General features: G+C 43.3%; 6 protein-coding genes across 6 annotated transcripts; 4 read left to right on the forward strand and 2 right to left on the reverse strand.

The window, feature by feature from the left end:
* Window positions 1-92: 92 nt before the first annotated feature.
* Window positions 93-1,506, forward strand: SAMD00019534_030340 (hypothetical protein; the record flags this gene model as incomplete). Its single annotated transcript, XM_012901167.1, has 2 exons — window positions 93-1,245; window positions 1,421-1,506. The coding sequence occupies 2 exons, from the start codon at window positions 93-95 to the stop codon at window positions 1,504-1,506; spliced, it is 1,239 nt and encodes a 412-aa protein (XP_012756621.1).
* A 908-nt stretch (window positions 1,507-2,414) lies between these two features.
* Window positions 2,415-5,012, forward strand: SAMD00019534_030350 (hypothetical protein; the record flags this gene model as incomplete). The annotated part of the gene is made up of 2 exons (XM_012901168.1): window positions 2,415-2,655; window positions 2,728-5,012. The coding sequence occupies 2 exons, from the start codon at window positions 2,415-2,417 to the stop codon at window positions 5,010-5,012; spliced, it is 2,526 nt and encodes an 841-aa protein (XP_012756622.1).
* Window positions 5,013-5,604: 592 nt separating this feature from the next.
* On the forward strand, window positions 5,605-7,716 carry SAMD00019534_030360 (hypothetical protein; the record flags this gene model as incomplete). The annotated part of the gene is made up of 1 exon (XM_012901169.1): window positions 5,605-7,716. One exon carries the CDS (start codon window positions 5,605-5,607, stop codon window positions 7,714-7,716), a length of 2,112 nt encoding a protein of 703 aa, XP_012756623.1.
* Window positions 7,717-9,607: 1,891 nt separating this feature from the next.
* On the forward strand, window positions 9,608-13,588 carry SAMD00019534_030370 (hypothetical protein; the record flags this gene model as incomplete). Its single annotated transcript, XM_012901170.1, has 4 exons — window positions 9,608-9,974; window positions 10,051-10,300; window positions 10,366-12,171; window positions 12,241-13,588. The coding sequence occupies 4 exons, from the start codon at window positions 9,608-9,610 to the stop codon at window positions 13,586-13,588; spliced, it is 3,771 nt and encodes a 1,256-aa protein (XP_012756624.1).
* Window positions 13,589-13,685: 97 nt separating this feature from the next.
* Window positions 13,686-17,091, reverse strand: SAMD00019534_030380 (hypothetical protein; the record flags this gene model as incomplete). The annotated part of the gene is made up of 3 exons (XM_012901171.1): window positions 13,686-16,529; window positions 16,609-16,780; window positions 16,853-17,091. The coding sequence occupies 3 exons, from the start codon at window positions 17,089-17,091 to the stop codon at window positions 13,686-13,688; spliced, it is 3,255 nt and encodes a 1,084-aa protein (XP_012756625.1).
* A 1,630-nt stretch (window positions 17,092-18,721) lies between these two features.
* On the reverse strand, window positions 18,722-20,308 carry SAMD00019534_030390 (hypothetical protein; the record flags this gene model as incomplete). Its single annotated transcript, XM_012901172.1, has 1 exon — window positions 18,722-20,308. A coding segment is annotated over one exon (1,587 nt), but the record flags the coding sequence as incomplete, so codon positions are not given.
* Window positions 20,309-21,395: the final 1,087 nt, after the last annotated feature.

Raw genomic sequence — 21,395 nt, forward strand, 5'->3', positions numbered from 1 at the left:
AGTTGCTAATCGAGTCAATGCCCTATGTCGTTTTCAAACATATCTTTGACAACAACCGATACATGATGCTCTATAATCATCAATCATTGATGATGCATGCTGTGAGGTATGGACAAATTGATGTGTATAAGCTGCTCCAGTCTCGGGCACCATTGGTCACACACCGGAAAGATCCCAACTACATCTCTGACCATCTCTTGTTGGCACTCAATCGTGGTCAACTTTCAATGTTCAACTATCTCCTCTCTTTCGAGACTCCACAATCAATGATCGACAGGATTCGTATGGGTAGAGACTTTGCCCGCACTTTCTATCACTTCAGTGACCCGGTGGCGATGTCATCAATACTCAAGATATTGATCAGATACATTGAGACAGAGTGCAACAAGGACGCATCATTCACTCCATCTCAAGCAATCAGTTGCTTGTTAAAGGACACCAATCCATTTGGTATTCTACTCAGGTGCCAAGACATTGAGTTGGCACAACTAACAATCAAGTATGTACCGAAATTCGATGCCTTCCAACTCTACAAGTATTGCAATTATATCTTTGATCACGGTGATGGCTCATTCAATGCACCATACATCCCATTAAAGGATGAGATTGAACAACAGAAGCTCAAGCACACAGTCGAGTTCCTCTTTGCACTCTTGAAGCTCTATGGCCGCCATGTGGACAGCACTGAAGTACAGTTCACAAGATGCTTTGATGTGCTCACCGAGTATGGAGTTCTGGTCACTGACATATACGTGATCATGTCATCGCAGTATGTTCCACCACCCCTCATGTCATATATCAGGAGGGGCATCATCACCAACATCCGTCAAGGTTGCGATGTACAATATCTTGATGAATTCATTGAGTTCTTCCTCCTTCAAGCCAACAACATAGTTGACCAAATGTTGATTGATTTCAACTCTATTTGCACGTACGGAACAATCGAAATAGTTACCATGATGGACGTTCATTTGCAAAGACGGCACCACGACTTGGCCATTCATTTGGACAAAGCCAACGCTTATCCAAAGACAATGGAGATACTGAAGTACATCATTCAGAGAGGTTGGTACCCAGAGGACCAGAAGGAAATGCTCATTCACTTCATTTCAATTGCCGATCCAGGTTTGCTCAAGACAATCTTGGCAGAATATGATATCAATGGACTGTTTACTGGTGATGATGATGATGATGATGACTACTTAGCGTTCATTGACTCAATGCGAACACATATGGAACATTTCAGTATTGAAAGATGTGCAACCATTCAATCAATCATCCAAGACGAGTTTGATCGAAAACGCATCCCCAAGTTCTTTGACATCATATATGAACGGGCAGACGAGATGACTGCGCAACTTTATCACGCACACTACAAAGATCGTCTGAAGAATATTACTTTCGATCCCATAGATACCAGGGAAGTGGACCCAGATGTGGTCACATATCTTCTTGCTCAAGCACCCACTGCAGGCTTTGATCATGAGACACTGGTCAATATCATGAGGTCTGCCTGCGCGCTTGGCATGATGGATTGTGTTCATTTGCTCGACGATCCCAAACATCAGGTCTTTGGCGTCATTAGATCAGAACAGAATTCTTCTATGTCAGCTCTGCTTCATGAAGCGATCATACATGGTCATCACTCAATCAGTCAATACCTCATTGGTTGTGGCGCAAGGTTTGATTCAGATACATTGAGGTGGGCAGGAGAGAGTGACGTGGCTACATTGGACACATTGATTGCAATGCAAGAACTGACAAAAGATGAGAAGAATCAAGTGATTGACTATGCTTGTTCTCTTCTCAACCAACCAGTGATCAAGTTTATCCTTTCAAGATGGTCTCTAGAGATCAATATACCTGACTGGAAGTTTGCCAACTATGCCATGGAATGTTTGAAACATGATCGAGTCGATGTATTGACATGCATCACAGAGTTTATGGTCAATTGTCAACAGCCGCCAGAACAAATCGGTCATACCTCCTCCTCCACTCATCATCTGGCTGTGATCAAGGTTGGGATTCTTGAAGATGCAATCAAAAGAGACTCTCACCTCTCTGAGCGCTGTCTCCGATACCTCATGGAAGGATTGCCACAACAGACCATCAACAAGTACTACATCAAAAATGTTTGGATACAGCACCTAAACTACAAGATTGATGATGTTTGTTCCAAAATAAATATCAATCACTGATGGGCGAGTGAGGTGCCAGGTCCCAGTTTTTTCTGATCCTTCACTGAGAAAGATCATGATTTTTGATTGCTTGGTCACTGATCCAATCTCATTTCCTTCTTTGTCCTCATCTCTCAAGATGGATAGTAATATCTAATGTGTCTCTTGCTAGGGTATATCTATCAATCATGTATGAATTCATTCTTCAATTACTATTATAACATAAAACAACAAACAATGACTCAGACCAATAGAAAGTCTGATTGTGATGATGGATTATCACAAGTACTAAAGACATTACTTCCAAAGAGTGACTGTCGTAACACTTGCAACAACAACAACAAGCAAAGACATGAAAGTGTTATTGCCAAGGTGTTGTGCAACAGGGAGTTGCTCAAAAGGATTGTGAACGCTGGAAGACCAAGATATCATACTGGTAGATCGTACAACTACACTCAACTCAGTGATGTCAGAGCATGTATGGATAATGGATACTATTATGCGTTTGTTGAACGATTGCTACGCAACGACACATTGAACTGGACTCAAGATTGCTTGGAGAATGTCATCAAGTCGATGCCCTACGCAGTGATCAAGCATGTCCTTGACAACAACAGATACATGATGCTCTATAATCATCACTCATTGATGAGGTATGCTGTGGAGTATGGACAACTCGATGTGTACAAGCTGCTTCAGACTCAGGCACGAGACCTTCCACCCGACGCGCCTCCGCCCTCAGCTGATGACTTCAACTACATCTCTGATCATCTCTTGTTGGCACTCAATGTTGGCCAACCCTCAATGTTCAACTATCTCCTCTCACTCGAGACACAGCAATCAATGAACGACAGGATCCTAGAGGGTGACTACAGATTCCACACGGATACAGTGTGCCGCACAAGTGACGAGCGTGTGGCCATGTCAACCATGCTTAGGACTTTGATCACCTACATTGAGTCGCACTACAGCAAGGACACACCCATTGAGCAATACAAAGAAGCATTCAGTCGATTGTTGGGTCACCCATTCGAACTCCTGCTCAAGTGTCAGGACATTGAGCTGGCACGTCTGGCCGCCAAGTATGTCGACTTCCATCCCCAGCAACTATATTACTATTGCAGTGATATCTTTGGTCCTCGTGGCAGTGCAACAGCACCATATCTCCCGTTGAGCAAGGAGATCGATCTACTCGAGCTGGAGCATACCGTCGTCTTCCTCTTTGAACTTCTGGAGCTCTATGCCCGTCAAGTCGAGCGCACCAGCACGTTGCTCCCATCATGCTCAACGGTGTTCACAAAGTTGGGTGTGATGATCACCGACATCTACTTGATCATGTCTTCGCAGCACGACCAACCAAGACTACTGTCCAACTTGATGAGAGCCATATACGCCAACATCCGTCTGGAATGCGATGATGGTCATCTGGAGCAACTGGTACACTTCTTCCTCGATCACTCATTGGACTTGGATAAAGTACATGACAGTGGCAACAAGCATGTCTCACTTGTTCTCAACTCTATCTGCACTTATGGAACAATCACATTGGTTAGAAAGGCCTATGCTTGGTTGGGTCTTCGCAACATCAATGAGGAGGATGTTCGATTGAACGAGGCGTATCCAAAGTCAGTGGAGATACTAGAATACATCAGTCATACTCACAGTTGGTACCAAATGGACAAGATGGCTATGCTGGTTCACTTTACCTCGATGGCCGATCCAGACTCGCTCAAGACATTCTTGGCTGCACACGACATCCAGAGTTTGTTCAGGACTAATGTACCTGAAGATAATCAAGACGATGATAATGATGATAATGATGACGATAATGATGATGATGATGATTATCAAGAGGATTCATTCTTTGATTTAATCAATTCAATGATGTCCAAGCACGACATTGACACTTGTGCCACCATTCAATCAATCATTCAGACAGAGTTGGATAAGCATCAGATCCCCACTGTCTTGGACATCATCTCTGATCGCACCAATGAGATGACAGTACCATACTATCAATTATTCACAATTGATCGTTTGAAGGATACCAAGTTCGAACTTCGCAATACCTGGGACGTCGACCCAGCCGTTGTCGCCTATCTTCTTGCTCAGGTACCCACTGCTGTCAATGATTCCGACATGGTTATCAAGTACTTGAGATCAGCCTGCGCCATTGGAATGACCGAGTGTGTCCAACTACTCGATTCGCCCAGTCAGGTCTTTACCCTACTCCGTTCGCACGATTATTCAATGTCAGAGCTGTTGCATGAGGCATTCAAGAATGGTCATCACTCAATCTGTCAGTACCTCATTGGTTGTGGCGCAAGGTTTGGATCTTCAACTTGGAAGTGTGCAGGAGCAATGGATGTGGCTACATTGGATACATTGGTTGCAATGCAAGAACTGACCGACGAGCAAAAGGATGAAGTGTTTGACAATGCTTGCTCTCAACTCAATCTGCCATTGATGAAGGTGATCCTATCGAGATGGCCAGATGTCAAACTCACTCACATGACACTGAATGAGAGTGCATTGAGTAGTTTGGTCGATGATCGAGTTGATGTGTTGTCATGCGTCACAGAGTTGTTGGTCAAGTGTCCTCCAGACGAATATGACGAGAGCTCCAACGGATCCGAGTCCGAGTCCGAGTCCGAGACCGAGCCAGAGCTGGTCATTGACCTGGCTGTGATCAAGGATAAGATTCTAGAGCAAGCAAAGTGGCGATTGACTTTCAACTCGGAGCGTTGTCTCAGATACCTCCTGGAAGGATTGCCACAACAGACCATCAACAAGCACTCCACCAATGTTTGGATCAAGTATCTACTACAAGCATGATGATGTTTGTCCAACTTGGAATAGATAAACAAGAATCAATGAATCCATGTCATAATAATTGCATTCAACGAAATAGATGAGATTTTGTTGGGCGAGGGCAAGGGTAAGGAAGGTGCAGTGTGTGAGGCCAAGGTTCATTATTAATTTGATCAAGTGATAATAACAATAAATATACAATAACAACATGTTAATACAACAACATCAACAACAACAATATACAGAGTTGTCAAAGATACTATATACATACCTACCAAAGTGTGATTGTAGAGTGACTTGTTGTGAGTTAAAGGATAGACATGACAAGGTTATCAATACTGTGTTGTGTAATAGGACACTACTTAGAATGATAGTGACATTGGGTAAACATAGATTCAAGAAGTTATCATTCACAAAGTATCATCAACTTGACAATGCCGTATTACTCATCAACAAAGATCTACACTATGTGTTGGTTGAGCGATTGATTCGTGGCAGTAGACTATATTGGAGTATTAATAGCTTGGACAGACTCATCGAGCTTATGCCCTTTGTGGTATTCAAACATGTATATGATACATACAAGTATCTCATGTTGTATCATCATCGATCATTGATGTGCTTTGCTACATTGTATGGACGACTTGATATCTACAAGCTGCTCGAGTCGCAGCAACATGATGTTGATAAGATGCTACAAGTACATCAACCGGTAGACTTGACGGCGACAGAGTACGAACCAAGTAGTGATCTTCTCCTATTGGCACTGTCAAAAGGCCGTCTGGCAATGTTTGAGTACCTACTCTCACATGAGACAACACAGAGCATGGAGAGAAGAATAGGACATTGGAGACAGAATGAATCTGGTGGTCTCACATATGTGAGGTTCATAGACATTGATGATTGGGACCAGATGATATCGATCATTAAGTTGTTGATTACTTATATCAAGTCATACAATCGATCCGATGGCGAACAACTAACACTCAGTGTACTGTTGTGCGAGCCTTTCAAGTTGGTACTTCGGTGTCAGGACATAAAGTTGATGCGACTTGCCATTGATCATGTGTCTTTAGAATTTGAAGTCGTGAGACAACATTGCGAGGATGTCTTTCGTCCAACAACCGATGGCACCACAGAACTATACAGTGCAGACCAGCAACGGTCCGATCCAAACAAGCTGGAGCAATCACTCATATTCCTCATCGACGTATTCAAACTTTATCATCTGTCAACACGCCATGTGACTCTTGATGGTGACGCATGCTGTAATCAGGTACTGACGGATGCTGGCAAGATATTCATCGCCGTCTACAGGCTACTGGTCACACATGTTGTCCTCCCAATCAAGTCATTCATTATAAAGGGCCTGTTCATGAACATACTTCAGCCATGTCAACAAGATCATCTGGTCGCATTCCTTAAACTCTTTCTATCACTCGATACACTTGACCCTCATTATCGTTCTGGTATTTCCATAGTCTGTACCTACGGCACGATAGAGATGGTGAAGATCGTTCATGAGATGGGACGGGTGCCACCCACCCTGCAACCTTACACTCCATCACTGGTAGTGTACCCCAAGGACTTGGAGATACTAGAGTATATCAATCAGACCAACTTGTGCTCGTTGGACAACATGGAAATGCTCACTCACTTTGCCTCGATGGCCAACCCCGACTTGCTCAGGGCATACCTGGCAGCACACCCTCGTCTGCTCATTGACACCACACAAGATGAATTGGATGATGGATTCGATCCAATCACAATCAATGATCTATTGAATCGCCATGACATAGACAAATGCATAGCGATCAAATCAATATTGAAAGCCGAGTTCACTCGTGCCAATCAATCAATGAGCATTGATTTGATGTTTAATCGTGTCGATGAGATGACACTAGGACAAGTACAATCAATCTCCAAAGATGCTTTGAAGAACAGTACATTCCATCCCAGGGATTATTTGAATGTGGACCCTGCCGTTGTCAGATACCTCTTGCTCCTGGCACCCTCAGCAGGCTTTGACAAAGTGCTAACCATGTCGATATTGAAATCAGCTTGTGCCTTTGGTATGACTGATGATGTTGTGCGATCAATTGAACACTCAAGCAATAGTACAATCAGATTGGATCATTCAATCATGTCCAACCTGCTACATTATTCATTCATATATGATCGACACTCTCTGGTACAATATCTTATTGGTCAATGTGAGGCAACGTTCAGTGGCACCACATGGATCTGGGCTGGTAGTAGGGTGGACATTGAGACATTGGACAAAATGATCTTGCTGGAAAGTCCAACTGGATTTGGAAAGGAACGACTTCTTATAGGTTCCTCCCAATCATCCAATGAATCTTTGATCAAGGTCATACTCGAGCGATTGTGTACCGACATGCCACGCAAGAAATTAGGAATGATTGCGATGCACTCTTTGGCCTACGATCGAGAGGACGTGGTGGAATTGTTTGCAGAATGGATGATCAAGTGCCCACCCGATGAACCACTACAGTCACAACATCACAACATTCACGAAGCACTCATCAGCAGCACTGACAAGTTGGACATAACAATGGTCAAGGACTATCTCCTAGGTGAGGCGATCACTCACAAAAGATTTGAGGCTGAGCAATGTATTCGATATCTTCTCCAAGGACTGACTCGTGCTACCATTGACAAGCACTCTTGTTCAAATGTATATATCAAGTACCTTCAATATAAATAATCAATGACCATAATTTTCCCTACATATTTATTAATTTATCAATTGATTGATGGTACAATCAAAGATACAATTTTGTGTAGAATAAGATTTGAACATAATTTCCAAAAGACACACGAGGTCACCAAAATTTGGAGACCCTTTGGTAGACTACTGGGAATAATTGAACTATATATTAAAAGAGTTTTAAGTTGTTTTTGATCACTTAGATTTAGAGTTTGATCGAATTTGGAACCAAATTTCAAATGTTTCAAATTGAGAGGTAATAATCCATCAACAGGATGATTGAATTCCGATCCAAAACTAAGATGGAATAGTGATTGGGGAAGGGAATTGGGAAATATTGGTTGGTTAAAGCTTATACCAACTCTAAGGAATGTCAAAGTGTCTGGCAAAGTGTTTGGAAGTATTGGAAAATTATAAACATATCCAAGGTCCTAGTACCTTAAAGTCTCTGGGAGTACTCCGATCTTTATAGGTTGTATTAAAGTATCTATTTCAAGATGAGTAAGAGATTTTGGAAATATATTGCAATCCAAAATATTATTAAATTGACCTAGAATAAATAAAGTTGTTAAACTCTTTGGGAGGTTAGGTGGAAGAGAGCTATAATTAAGGAAATTAGGAATCAATGTTTTAATATTTTCATTCTGAATAATTCCTAATATATTATTATCCAATATTGTTTTGTCTTTATTTAAGATGATTGTATCCACTGATGAAGGCAATAGATTTGATTCAACATCAGAGGTTCCATAAGAATGATGATTCATTTTGATACTATAATCAGTCTTTAAATTGTTTTGAATAGATATTACTCTATATGAATTACACTTTCGAATTAATAAAGATGAATTTAATATATTTATATTCTTTTACAAGTTTGTAAGAGGCACCATATATCCATATCAATATCCACATCATCAATACTCAATAAAATATCACCAAGTGTTTTGATTACAACAAAAGGTAACTTATTCAACATTTTTTATCTCTACTGTATGAATATTTAAATTAATTAGTACAATAATGGTTAGTAAATACTTAATGATCAGGTATTCACACACTTAAATAATATTTTTGGTCACCAAATTACAATAAAAATTGTCTCTATTAGATTATTATTAAATTATTTATTTAAATAAATAAAAAAAATATATATATTTATTTTCTTGATGAAGAGATTAAAGGTCTAGATAATTAATACACATAATCAATCAAACAAACACTCACACAACAGAAAGTACAATAAGTGGAAATCGAACCACAATCTAGATCAAAAAAAGAAGTGGGGAACAACTGACTGATCAGTTGGCGGCAGATCTGCCCCTTTTGCAAACAAATCATATCAAAATTTCGAAATGCATAAGTCAGAGAGGGGGGCACCATCACATGGTTTAGGGTGCTCGATCTCGACAAGAACCCCATGACTTTGTCTCAAGTCATTCTATTCCCTGTTGTTGGCCCAAGACAAAACATACACATATACAACACATTACATTATATTCCCCATCCCATTACATTATCACTTCAATCAACTAAATCACTCATCTCAATCATTCAATCCTACTCATTCATTCAATCACTCATTCAATCACTCAAACAATCAATCAATCACACATGTCAAGTTAACGAGACAAGACAACACAACATATAACATTCATTCATATTATATATTTACTTTGTAACAGTACTACTACTACATAAATATAACAAACATATAATTACAAAACAATATATATATACACACGAGATGTTCCAACTTCCAGATGTCAAAAAGTCAGAGACAGGCATTAAGAAGTATACGGCATGGTTAGACTTGAGATTCCCGAGAGTACAGGAGGAGAAACACTTCCAGTCATATTATTATCATAGTTATGTCCGACAGATTCGAATGGCCGTCGTCTTTCTCACGATGGTCTTGACATTGGCACTGATAGTCGATTATATCAGTCCATTAGATGTCAATGCCCTACCCTTCTACATGCCATATAGTTACTTCTATGATGATGAAGATGAAGATATGAATAATAATAATAATAATAGTTCAACATCATCAACATCAATACCTCGAGAAATACCTGCAGGCTTTATACCTGATTATCTGGACTTTAGCTCAGACGAAATTAGACAACAACAAATCAACGCCTTCATCTCGAGACTTGTTGGCGTAGGCATGCTACTAGTCTTCTTCATATTCACCTTTACCAACTACTTTAAGCGTTTCTGGAAGTTATACGCATGTCTAATAACATTCTTAGGTATGTGAGTTAGAGCGAGCGAGTTAGAGCGAGTAAGCGAGACATCGTGATACTGACCCATAACCTGATGATGTAGCAACATGTATTACATTGTTATTCGTCTATGATATACGAACGATTCCTGGACGAATGATATTGTTGTACGTGGCCATAACGATTGCCTCGGGCTTGACGTTTCTGCCTGCGGCCATATCATCAGTGGCACTATCTGTATTCTACTTTATCTATTATATAATATCCTTTAACATATACTATACTACCATGCTACTACTATCACTATTCATATTCGTTTCAATGTTCTTCCTTGTATCAATCGCGCAATATAGGTATGTACCAAGTGTGGATCGATCAATGACTCGACCGACTTCATCAACTGACCCATCATCTTTAGAGAGCAACTGATACGAGACAAGTTTAGAACATTGGAGAACTTGAAACTACAGAGGATAAGATCGGGAAAGGTTATACATCAGATGTTGCCAACGGTGGTGGTTCAGAGACTGCGATTAGAGTCATCAAAGGAACAGACGTTGGATTCAATAGTGTCGACTGAAGCCAAGACACTGCCATCAGTATCGTATGAAGCGCATCATGTGGAGATATCGATTGGAAGTGGGTCATCGTCGACGATGACGCCCGAGGCATCGCCCAGCAACTCTGCACCATCAACACCTCAACTCTCACCACAGGTCACGCCTCAGTCAACACCGTCAATGTCGCGCAAGGCTCCGATCGACCCACAATCACCATCATCACTCAACCCAGGACATTACTCAGGCAAGTTGATCGTCGACTCTTACGACCCGGTCACGGTTCTCTTTTGCGAGATTGTCAACTTCACCGCGATGCTCGAGAAGATGCCCGCGCCACAGGTCATCACGCTGCTCAATGAGATATACAACTCGTTCGATCGCCTTACCGATGTGTACGGCGTCACCAAGGTGGAGCACATTGGAAATGTGTACATGGTGGTGGGCGGCTGTCCTGAGCTGTGCACCGACCACGCCGTGCGAGTGGCTCACATGAGTCTTGGCATGCTGCAGATCATCCGTCGATACGGTATCGTCCAGGTCAAGATTGGCATGCACACGGGCCCGGTGGTTGGCGGCATCATTGGCAAGAAGAAGCTCAGCTGGCATTTGTTTGGCGACACGATCAATACGGCCAGCCGCATGGCATCACACAGCTCAATCGACAAGATCCAGCTGAGCCAGCCCGTCCAACAGCTGCTCAAGTCACACTTCCTCTTTGAGGACCGCGGAAAGATACAGGTCAAGGGCAAGGGAGTGATGCGAACGTTCTATCTCGTCAAGACCAAGGCGTTGGACAAGCGATACACGACCATCTTCTCACTTCATCGCGACAACAAGCCGTACATCCCGCCCATCGACATTTCTGAGGTGACCTCCCTCGAGAGCTCTCCGCCCCCACTCTCCAGCTCTCCAATGGCACCGTCGGCACTAAACATGGTCGAGCCACCCCTGTCCAGTCGTCAGCGTAAAGGATCGATCTTTGCGTCGGTCATCCCGCCCAAGGTGCTCAACTTTATTCATTCACAACCGCAACAACCTGCAGCCAATGCGACAGATCCAAATGCAGCTTCGTCAAGTGGAGGCGATCACAAACGATTGGAGAAAGGTCCCAGCACGTCAAACATCCATAACCTCTTGGTTGGTGGCCCCAACAATGGCGCCGACAGCTTTGGCAAGAAGAAGAGCATGGTCACATTCCAGAACCTACCAATCATTGACCGCCGACCCAGCCGAGCACCCACCGTCGTCGCGATGGACGACATGGACCTTCAGGCCGAGCCAAATGGCAGCGACATGGTGGAGATGTCCAGCTTTGACCTGGGCAAGGGAGTCAAGGGTTCCAACGTGATCTACTCTGACTCTTCACTGTCCAACATTGAGAACGAACTCAAGAAGAACTACACGATCGACTATCTGCGGCTGAAGTTCGTGTCACGCGATGACCTTGTCGAGAAGCAATTCCGTATCGACTATCATAAGCTGGTGTACAAGCGAGTGCTACTGGCCATGATATTCGCCACCGTAGTACTGGCCATGGGTGCGATTGGCGACTACTTCTTCATGAAGGACTTTGACGATTTGTCCTACGACCGAGTCACTGGTATTAGATTTGGTGTCTGTCTCTTTGGATTGATATATATATACGCAGCTTCAAAGTCAATCAGGTATGTTGTATCTCATCAACTCAATCAATCCTGGCTGGAACTATCCCGCTCACTCAATCACACAAACAGACTTAGGAAATACTTCCAAGTGATTGGATCATTGTACTTTATGATGATGGCATCGAGTGTTATTGGATTGGCAAGCTTGCCAGCACAGACTTCTGCACCATTGGAGACGTTGACATTGTCCTCGATAATGATGATATTCACAATCTGTTACAATTTTTCAGGCATCCGATTCTTTGCAGCCAACCTGGTGTTTGCCTTCTGCCTGTTCATATTCAACATCAGTCTGCTGTGGAAGTCGACTGATCGCCAGATCATGCTCAGCCACAACTTTTACCTGGTGACCGTGGTGCTTGTCAACATCAGCACAGCCTACATGGAGGAGTTGTTCCAACGCCAGAACTGGGTGCACGGCAAGCTGCTCGACAAGGACAGTCGCGAGACCGAGCAGCTCGTGTCAGAGATTCTCCCGATGTACGTAGTGTTGCAGATGAAGTCTGGCCGTCAGCTGATCGCCGACGAGTTTGAGCAAGTGACCATCTTCTTGTCGGACATTGTCGGCTTCACAGAGATGGCCGCGCGCATGACCCCGGGCCAGCTGGTCGAGACACTCAACGAGATCTATTCAACATTCGATGAGATTGCTCAGAGGCATGGCGTGCTCAAGGTGGCGACCATTGGCGACGCCTATCTCTGCGTGTGTGGCTGTCCAGAGAAGCGCAGCGATCATGCCGAGCGTGTAGCAGACATGGCCATCGAGATGCTCGAGGCCATCAAGAACATACGCACCGTGGACAACATACCAATCAAGATGCGTATTGGCATTCACACTGGTCCAGTAGTGGCTGGCGTCGTAGGAATCAAGATGATCCACTATCAACTGTGGGGCGAGAGCGTACAGATTGCACAGCAAATGGAGAGTTCGGGCAAGGCCGACATGATACACGTCAGTCACGAAACATACGCATTGCTCTATGACAAGTATGTGTTCCAGGATCGCGGAGAGACAACGATCAAGAAGCGAAAGATGCATACATACTTCCTTGAGCGACCGAGGACTGAGGCGGATGGACCTGCTCCAGAACTAGACCCAACGATCACAATCAACAAGGCAGGATTTGGCGCGTCACTCACAATACCAAGAGTGGTCGTGATGAGTGGTGCTGATGTCCAGACCAACTCGAGTGTCGGCAGTCAAGACGATGACACGACCACAGTGGATATACCAATCAATACTTCGATACCCTTGGCAAGCAGTTTCAATGAAGATGATAACAACAACAACAACAGTAGCAGAAGCAACAATCACAACATTGATGGCTTGTCAATTATCAAGGAGGAAGATGAGGTAGAGGCAGACGAAGAGGACCGTCATCGTGGAAACGAAGTATTTTCCTTTGATACACAATAAATACATTGTTCGCGAACGTCCACCTATTACCCTGAGCCCATTCATTGGATGATATAACAAACTTAAGTTTATTGGTTGAGTGATCGGGTGATTGGAACTACTCCATCATCATACCATTCGATGAACCTAGACAGAATGACATTGTTGATGGCTCTTGTTCAGTGACTGAACCTTCCTTCTTCTCTCCCATTCTCACAATGTCCTTGAATAACTTTGCATTGTTGTTGCTGATACTTGTTATCTTGGCCTCCTTCTTCTTCATCAGGTTCTCTTCTTGTTCACTCAACTCTTGTTCAATCTGTGATAGACGCTTCTTGGTGTCCTTGGCCAACACACCTCGCACACTTTCAATCTCGGCGCGTGACTTGTCTTCCTGCTCCTCGCGCCATACCTCCACCTCGGACTCCTTATCGGCAATCTCCTTTGCCACACGAGCCAGACGTTGTTCCATCTCCTTCTTTGTGGCCAGCATACTATGTGCTCTCTTGCTCTCGACCGATGCGCCATCCTTGACCTTCTTCAGCTTCATCGAAGTGACCTCCATCTCTAAGTTAGCTCCATCCTTCTCCTTTGAAGCATCTTCAATCATCACCATGGCAGCCATCAATTTGCGCTCCAACTCTCTCTTCTTCTCCTCGGCAGTGCCACGCTCTGACAATGAATGATCCAACAACTCTTGCTCGGTCTTGCGCTCAGCTCTTGTGCGCTCCAGACGACTCTCCAGACGTAGTTGCTTGGCGCCCATCTGTGCCACCTGTTGATCAATGTTGCCAAGCTCCTTGCTCTTGATTGACTCGATCGCGTTCAACTTTAGCATCTCTCGGCCATACTTGACATCGACAGTCTCAATCGCCTGCTTCTGCTTATCATACATTGTAGCCTCGACACCTTTCAATCTCCTCTTCTCCTCACTGAGCTCCGACTTTTTGTTGTCCAGCTCTGCCTCTTCCTCGATCATTCTGATCATCACTCTCTTGCCCTCGGTCTGTGTGTCCTCGATGCCTGAACGCAACTCATCATTGGCAGAGTCCAGTCGCACTGTCTGGCGATCTTGTGCCAACAACTCTATACTGGCCTGCTCCAGACTCTTTCTCAGTCTCTGCTTTCTGTCGATCAGTTGTTGATTGGCCTTCTCTAACTCTTGATTGAGTTGCTTCTCCAGCTCGACTTGCTCCAGAGTACGGGTCTTCTCCTTGGCCGTGCGTTCAATCTTCTCCTCAGTGACCTGTCGCTCGATGCCCTCCATATGGATGTCAAGTGTGTATGACCTGTTGTGTTGAGCCATGACCTCCACCTCTCTCTGTACGTTCTCGGTGGCATAAGCTTCACGGACCAACTCTGTCGTAGCCTTTAACATCTCAACCTTCATCTCGGCACGCTCATCATAGAGTTCATTCTTGTCACGATCAAAGTCTCTCTTTAGCTTGCCCAATGCCTCGCGATGTTCACCCTGCAGTGCCTTGACAGACTCCTTCTTCTCGGTGATTGTAATGTCCAGGTCCAGCTTCCTCTCGCTCAACTCCTCGGTGATCTCTTCACGTTTGATCTCCAACCTCTTCTTCTCGCGTCGCAAAGTGTCTAGATGCTCTTCGACATCATTGGTCTCGACCTTGATGACCTCGGTCTGTTTCTTGATGTAGACAGTGTCGTTTTTGAATCGATCCACCTCCATCTTTAGCTCCTTTACATTTCTCGTGGCACTATCGATACCGCGCTCAGTGTCAATCCTTGTGCGTACCACTCGGTCTGTGTTCTCCTTGGCAGCGTTCAGTTGATCCTGGATCATGCGTCTTGCACTCTCTATCCTATTCTTGTCATCGCGGGCATCGTACAGCTTGTGCATCAACACCTTCTCCTCCTTCTTCAATCCCTCAATGTTGACACTCAGCTGCTTGGTCTCGGCCTTGGCCTGCTCTAGCTTCCTCTTGGCATCGGTGATTCCAGTGGCGTCCAGCCTGGCCTTGACAGCATCCATCTCTACCTGCAACACAGACATCTCGCGCTCCAAGTCCACTTTGGCACTGTCCAACTTGACCTCGCACTCCTTTCTGTCAGACTCGGCAACTTGTACCTGACCCTTTATCTGAGCCAAGTTCATCGATAGTCCAATAGCCTCATGTTCCAACTGCTTGATGATGACAGCCTCCTTCTCATATTCTTCCTGCAACTGCTCTTCGGTCATTGGAGCCTCGGTCTGGAGCACGGTCAGCTCCTCCTCCAGCTGTTTCACCTGAACTGTGTAGGTCGAACGTTGCTGGTCCCACTGATGTGCATAGTCCTTGGCCTTGTCCTCAAACTTCTCTTGGATGTTCAAGTTCTCAACCTTGACCGTGTTGATCCTACGACGCATCTGATCAATCTTCTCCTTGCTCTCATGGGCACGACTCTGGTACAATTGGATGGCGCTCTCAATCTGAACGATGGTGGCAGTGTTGGCGGCGATCTTCTCGTCGGCACTCTTGATCACCTCGGATGGTATGACTGGTTCCTCATCAGCCAGTTGATTGAACTTGTTGAACACATATGCTATGAATGCGATGTTTAGACGACCATTGGCATTGACAATGTCATCAGTAGTGATGAACTTTCGACATTGAATCTTGGCAGCAGACTCGAGGAACATTGTGGCGCGCTTGGACAGGTCTGGCTCATTGAGTGCATCCAACGTACATGTCTTTGGTGCAAGTTGATTGAATAGTATAATGTACACTTCTGAATCACGAATGTCCGATGCAAAGTTGGACACACGACGATCAGACTTTGCATTGGCCAAGTGATGATTGACCCATCTTATCAATATCTCGTCGGGTACCATTTCATCAACATTATCCATCGCACCCAAATCCAGTATCTCAGCCTTGACCCTCGAGGCCAGTCTTGACACCTTGTTCAACAAGTCCAACTTTACCAATTGCCAAAGTATTGACAATATTAAATGTCTCTGTTAATATTGAATGATTGATTGATTGGAGATGGTTAGTTATGTGTGATTGATTGATGGACATGGAATGGTTCCTTACCTTTCCTTCATGGAAATCAGTTGGACCAATATTGATCACATAACATCCAATTGTCCTGGCAGACTTTAGACATATATCCAAGTTGACATTCTTTTCAAAGATGTTCAACTTGTTGGATAACTTAATATCCTTCTCATTGATCACTCCAGGTCTAATAGCATTTATAAGTTTACTAAAATGGGTGGATGAGTTAGTGGAATGATTCCATGTGATGATTGATTGATTGACTGATCATGAAACATACCATAATATTACACCATCTGCTAGTGAGGCGAATATTGAGTCTGATTGTGGATCGATTGGTATGATTGTGGACAGTCTTTGATCTTTCCTAAGTAAGAAGTTGACATGTTCCACAAGACCTTGTTTCTCCTCGTCGTGATAGGTATGCATTACACTGTCTCTGGTATCAGCTCTCAACAATCTTCTATTATTGTTGACGAATGATCCAGAGCTAATTGTCTTTGTAGACGAAGCCATCATCGCTACTTGATTGTTGTGTTGATGAGTTTGATTGATTGATTGATTAATTGATTGATTGATGATGTATCTTGGTGTTGGATGGATGGATGGATGGTAGATTGAACGAGTGACCCTTGAGTTGGGTATGGTAATACTACTACTTCGTCAAGTATTAGATTACTAAAGGTAGGTATGTATAATAGATTGGAACAATAGAGTTGATCACACTGATTGATTCAGTTACACTTGGTGTCAATAAAGATGCCCAGCAAAGTAACAATTAACAATAACTAATAATGAATATCATCATCATCATCATCATTAACCGGGGATGCATGGATGGATGGATGGATGGACTAATGGTTGTTGGTTAGTTAGGGTTGGTTAGTTGGTTGATTGGGAACCGATGCGATGCGATGCGATGTCCCTGTGCGGCAAGCAAATGCATTGATGATGATATGTGTCTGGTAGTGTGACATGTGCGTGCGTGTGCCCTTTGCCTATCATTCATCCATCCATCACCCTGCTCACTCCTCACTCTCCTCACTTCCCGAATTAGCTCCAACAACAACCTTGAGTGCCACTGCAAATGAAATCCAATCAATCAATCAATCAAATATACGTATATCTTATCTGTGTTATGTGTGTCATGGGTTTATATGTTGTTTGTTGAGGTTGATGCGTGTATTGGTGTATAACAATAACTCATCATGGGGTGAGTGTGAACTTGATCACCTGATCATATTCGCGTGTGTTTGTGTTTCTTTGTGTGAATCTGATCAAGTTTCACCCATCCACATACTCAATATAACCAATTTAATATAATTTAAATAATAATATGTTGTCCAAGGACAAGACAGTTAATACATATACTTCGGCATTATCATATTCCGATACATGTCCATTGTGATTATCATTTTCCGATCAGTTACCCATCAACCTAACCCAAAACCAATCAACTTCTTCAAGTATCGTATTAACCTAATTTGGACGTATATTCATTTAATCAAATAATTCATTGTCTAAAAGGTAGAATAATAATAATAATATGGAGCTAATACTACCACGGAAACCAAATGATCATAAAGGAAAACCGACATTACAGGAACAGATTGATTTGGCTTATGTTGGTGTTAGAGTAAACAAACAATTTATAGTAGAAATATTGAATGTATTATGTTTCAAATATAGATTTAATAAGATAACAAGAAAAGAGTTGATTGATAACTTGACTCTATTATTCAATGATGATATAGCACATTTCTACGCAGATCTAATGGATAGTATTGGAGAGGGTAGATATCAACCTCCTGATTCAATAGTATACTCAATGATTACAACAAAGAGATTTATAGATAAAGTATTGGAATACAAAGATGAATACATGGAATTCTTAACTGATAGGCAACTTCTGAGTAAATTGTTAATACTATCTCCAATCCGATCATCAAACAATCCATTCCTACATGATTATGTTATGGTCAATCCATCAATAAATATTCAATAATCACTCAGTTGTAGTTCATCTTGGTCCTAGATATATGATCGATCAATCCATCAATCCACCCCACCCTCAATCAATGATTATTTAATTGATAGATTGATTGATTGGATATAAATATATTCTAAATATTTATTGAGCTGATACACCTATCTCCAACTTTGAATGTTGGTTGATGTTGGTAAGAGGTTTAAAGTGTTGTAATAATGTCCTGAGTTCGGTTGAGAAGGACATTACGGTGAGATCATCCATGGCACGACCATCATAACCTCCAAACATGTAGACTTTGTCGCCGACGACATCTGCACTAGCCATGTCGCGTGGGCTTGGAACTCCATGATGGAAGACTTGCTTGCTCCAGGTCTCAGAGATAGTGTCAAAGAAGTAGAGCTTCTTGGTGACCTTGCCCTTGATCAGATGCTGGCCGCCAAACACTCCAACCAAGTGACCAATGAGGAAAACACAGCTGAATGTACAGACTTGGACCAGTTGGTTGGATGGGACGTGGCGCCACTCTGAGGTGATCGTGTCAAAGATGTGAATGTCATTGAATCGCTCCTTCCAAGAGTCGCCAGCACCACCTCCAAACATGTAGAGCTTGGTACCGACTGTGACCAGACGGTGGCCACAACGGGATGATGGAAGGTCGCCCTTGGCCTCGACCTCACTCCAGGTCATTGTCTGTGTATCAAACACGTAGAACTCGTCCAGGTCTTGCAGCTCCCAGCGGGAATCTCGGTTGATGCCGCCAAATACATAGAGTTTGCTGCCAATGACTGCTGAAGCGTGGTTGGTACGCGAGCGGGGTGGCTTGCCGTGAACGACTGGGCTGGTCCAGGAGAAGGTCTCAGTGTCAAAGATTGAGAGGTCAAAGTAGACACCAGAGCCATCGAATCCACCAAACACATATATCTTATTGCCAACGGACACTGAAGTGTGACGGGCAAACTTGGGTACCTTGCCTCCATTGACGTGAACTCTGTGGAATCTATGTGTCTCTGTGTCGTAACGGAATATATCGCTGAAACGTCTCAGCTGAGTCTCTTGGCCTCCAATATAATAAATCGATGATCCAACAACTGTTCCAGTGTGTTGATATCTTGCTGATGGGCCAGGACCCTTAATGCGAAGGGATATTGCCGAGACAACTCCCTTGCCGGATGTGATCTCTCTAAGATGATAATAATTCTTCCAGGAGAAATCTGTCAGACCCTCCTGCGCCAGCAGGGACATCTTGTTGGCTTGTGGCATCCATTGCTTCTCGACATTGAACTTCCAAAGACCGACATCCTGCACCAGACGGTACATGTCGCGAGACACCAGACTAAGGTTATAGATCATGTCCAAGTTGAAGCTCTGTGAAATGCGGATGATCAACTCTTCGGGCAGGTTGGTCAGAGGGAACACGCCCTCAAACTTGCGAGACTTTCCATTGCTATTGGTTGAGTTGTTGTGATTGTTGTGGTTGACTAACATAAGCTTGCTCATTCTTGATTGGTACTTTGGTCGTTGTTGACGGATAGTGTTGTTGGCGTTTGGTGATTGATTGGCTTGGTTGCACTTGTCTGTTGAAGATGAATGGCGATTGGATGATTTGATCGCGTGGAATAAACTATCGAATATATGACTAAAGAATGATGTATGATGATGACCAGTACTTTGATTTCCACTATTCTCTGTACCAATATTGTTGGAGGACTTGGACCTTCTTGATTTAGATCTAGATACAACTGGCATTGTTGTTGTTTGGTGTATATATAATAATAAATAATACTACTCTTTTTAACTTGAATAATAATAATTGATAGATGGATTGAATGAATGGACAAATATGGAAATAAAGTTGGAATGTTTGGTTGTTTGGTTGTTTGATTGATTGATTGATTGAATGAATAGAAATGGTTGGATTATTATGATATAAGACAAGAGACAGGAATGATAAATAGGGTGGTGTATCCGATCAGACGTCTGCGGAATGAGTGTTATGTGTTGCGAGAACGTGTGTGGTTGGTTGGTGTGTGGTGGACTGATTGATTGATTGACTGAACTGATTGATAGTTGAGTGTGTGTGATCTTGATGATGATTGTCCAGTATACAAATATATAAAAGGGGTTTGGATTGTTGTGATGACTGGCTATATGTATGTATATATGTATGATTGGAGAGTAGATAAATAATGATTGTAGGCTTGGTCGACCTAACTACAACTCTACGACTAATTATAGACAATCTGATTGATGTGTACGTTTGAACTTGGTTGATGCTATCAAAGTATGTATATGTACAACAATTGACGACAAGGTTTGGTAATTCGGTCACACTTGCCCTCCCTCCTCAGAGTATTTATAAACAATAGTGGTAGGTGATGATGATGATGTTGCTTTTAATCCAGGGTTCAACGACCCCCGGGTGTCGATGAGATGGACCACTTGTGGCCGGGGTCATCAATTGTCGTCGTATCGATTACTGCATAAGGTTGGAATGGGTGTATGTGTGTTTGATGGTATTCGACTGCCACGTCCTAGCGTGTGAGAGAAAGAGGGAAGGAAGGAAGGTGCATCGATGTCCCGGTGTGAAGGGCGAGTGATAGGCCAGGTCCCGCATCCACATCATCAACATCAGGATGGTGGCACTCTGGCAAGATGAATCGAAAAGACATAGTATGTTGTCATAGTGATGTTGAAAGAGGTAGCTCTTTGGGATCGTGATAATGCAAGGTGGTGTGGGTGGTGAAAGAACGAGAACTGCACTCTGCCCCCCATGTTAGCCTGGTAACCCACCAAACCATCATGATGGTTCGATGTTAAAGCTGAAATGGAGAGA

The sequence above is a fragment of the Acytostelium subglobosum genome (genome assembly GCF_000787575.1).
Source record: "Acytostelium subglobosum LB1 DNA, scaffold: scaffold5, whole genome shotgun sequence".
Taxonomy (NCBI): domain Eukaryota; phylum Evosea; class Eumycetozoa; order Acytosteliales; family Acytosteliaceae; genus Acytostelium; species Acytostelium subglobosum.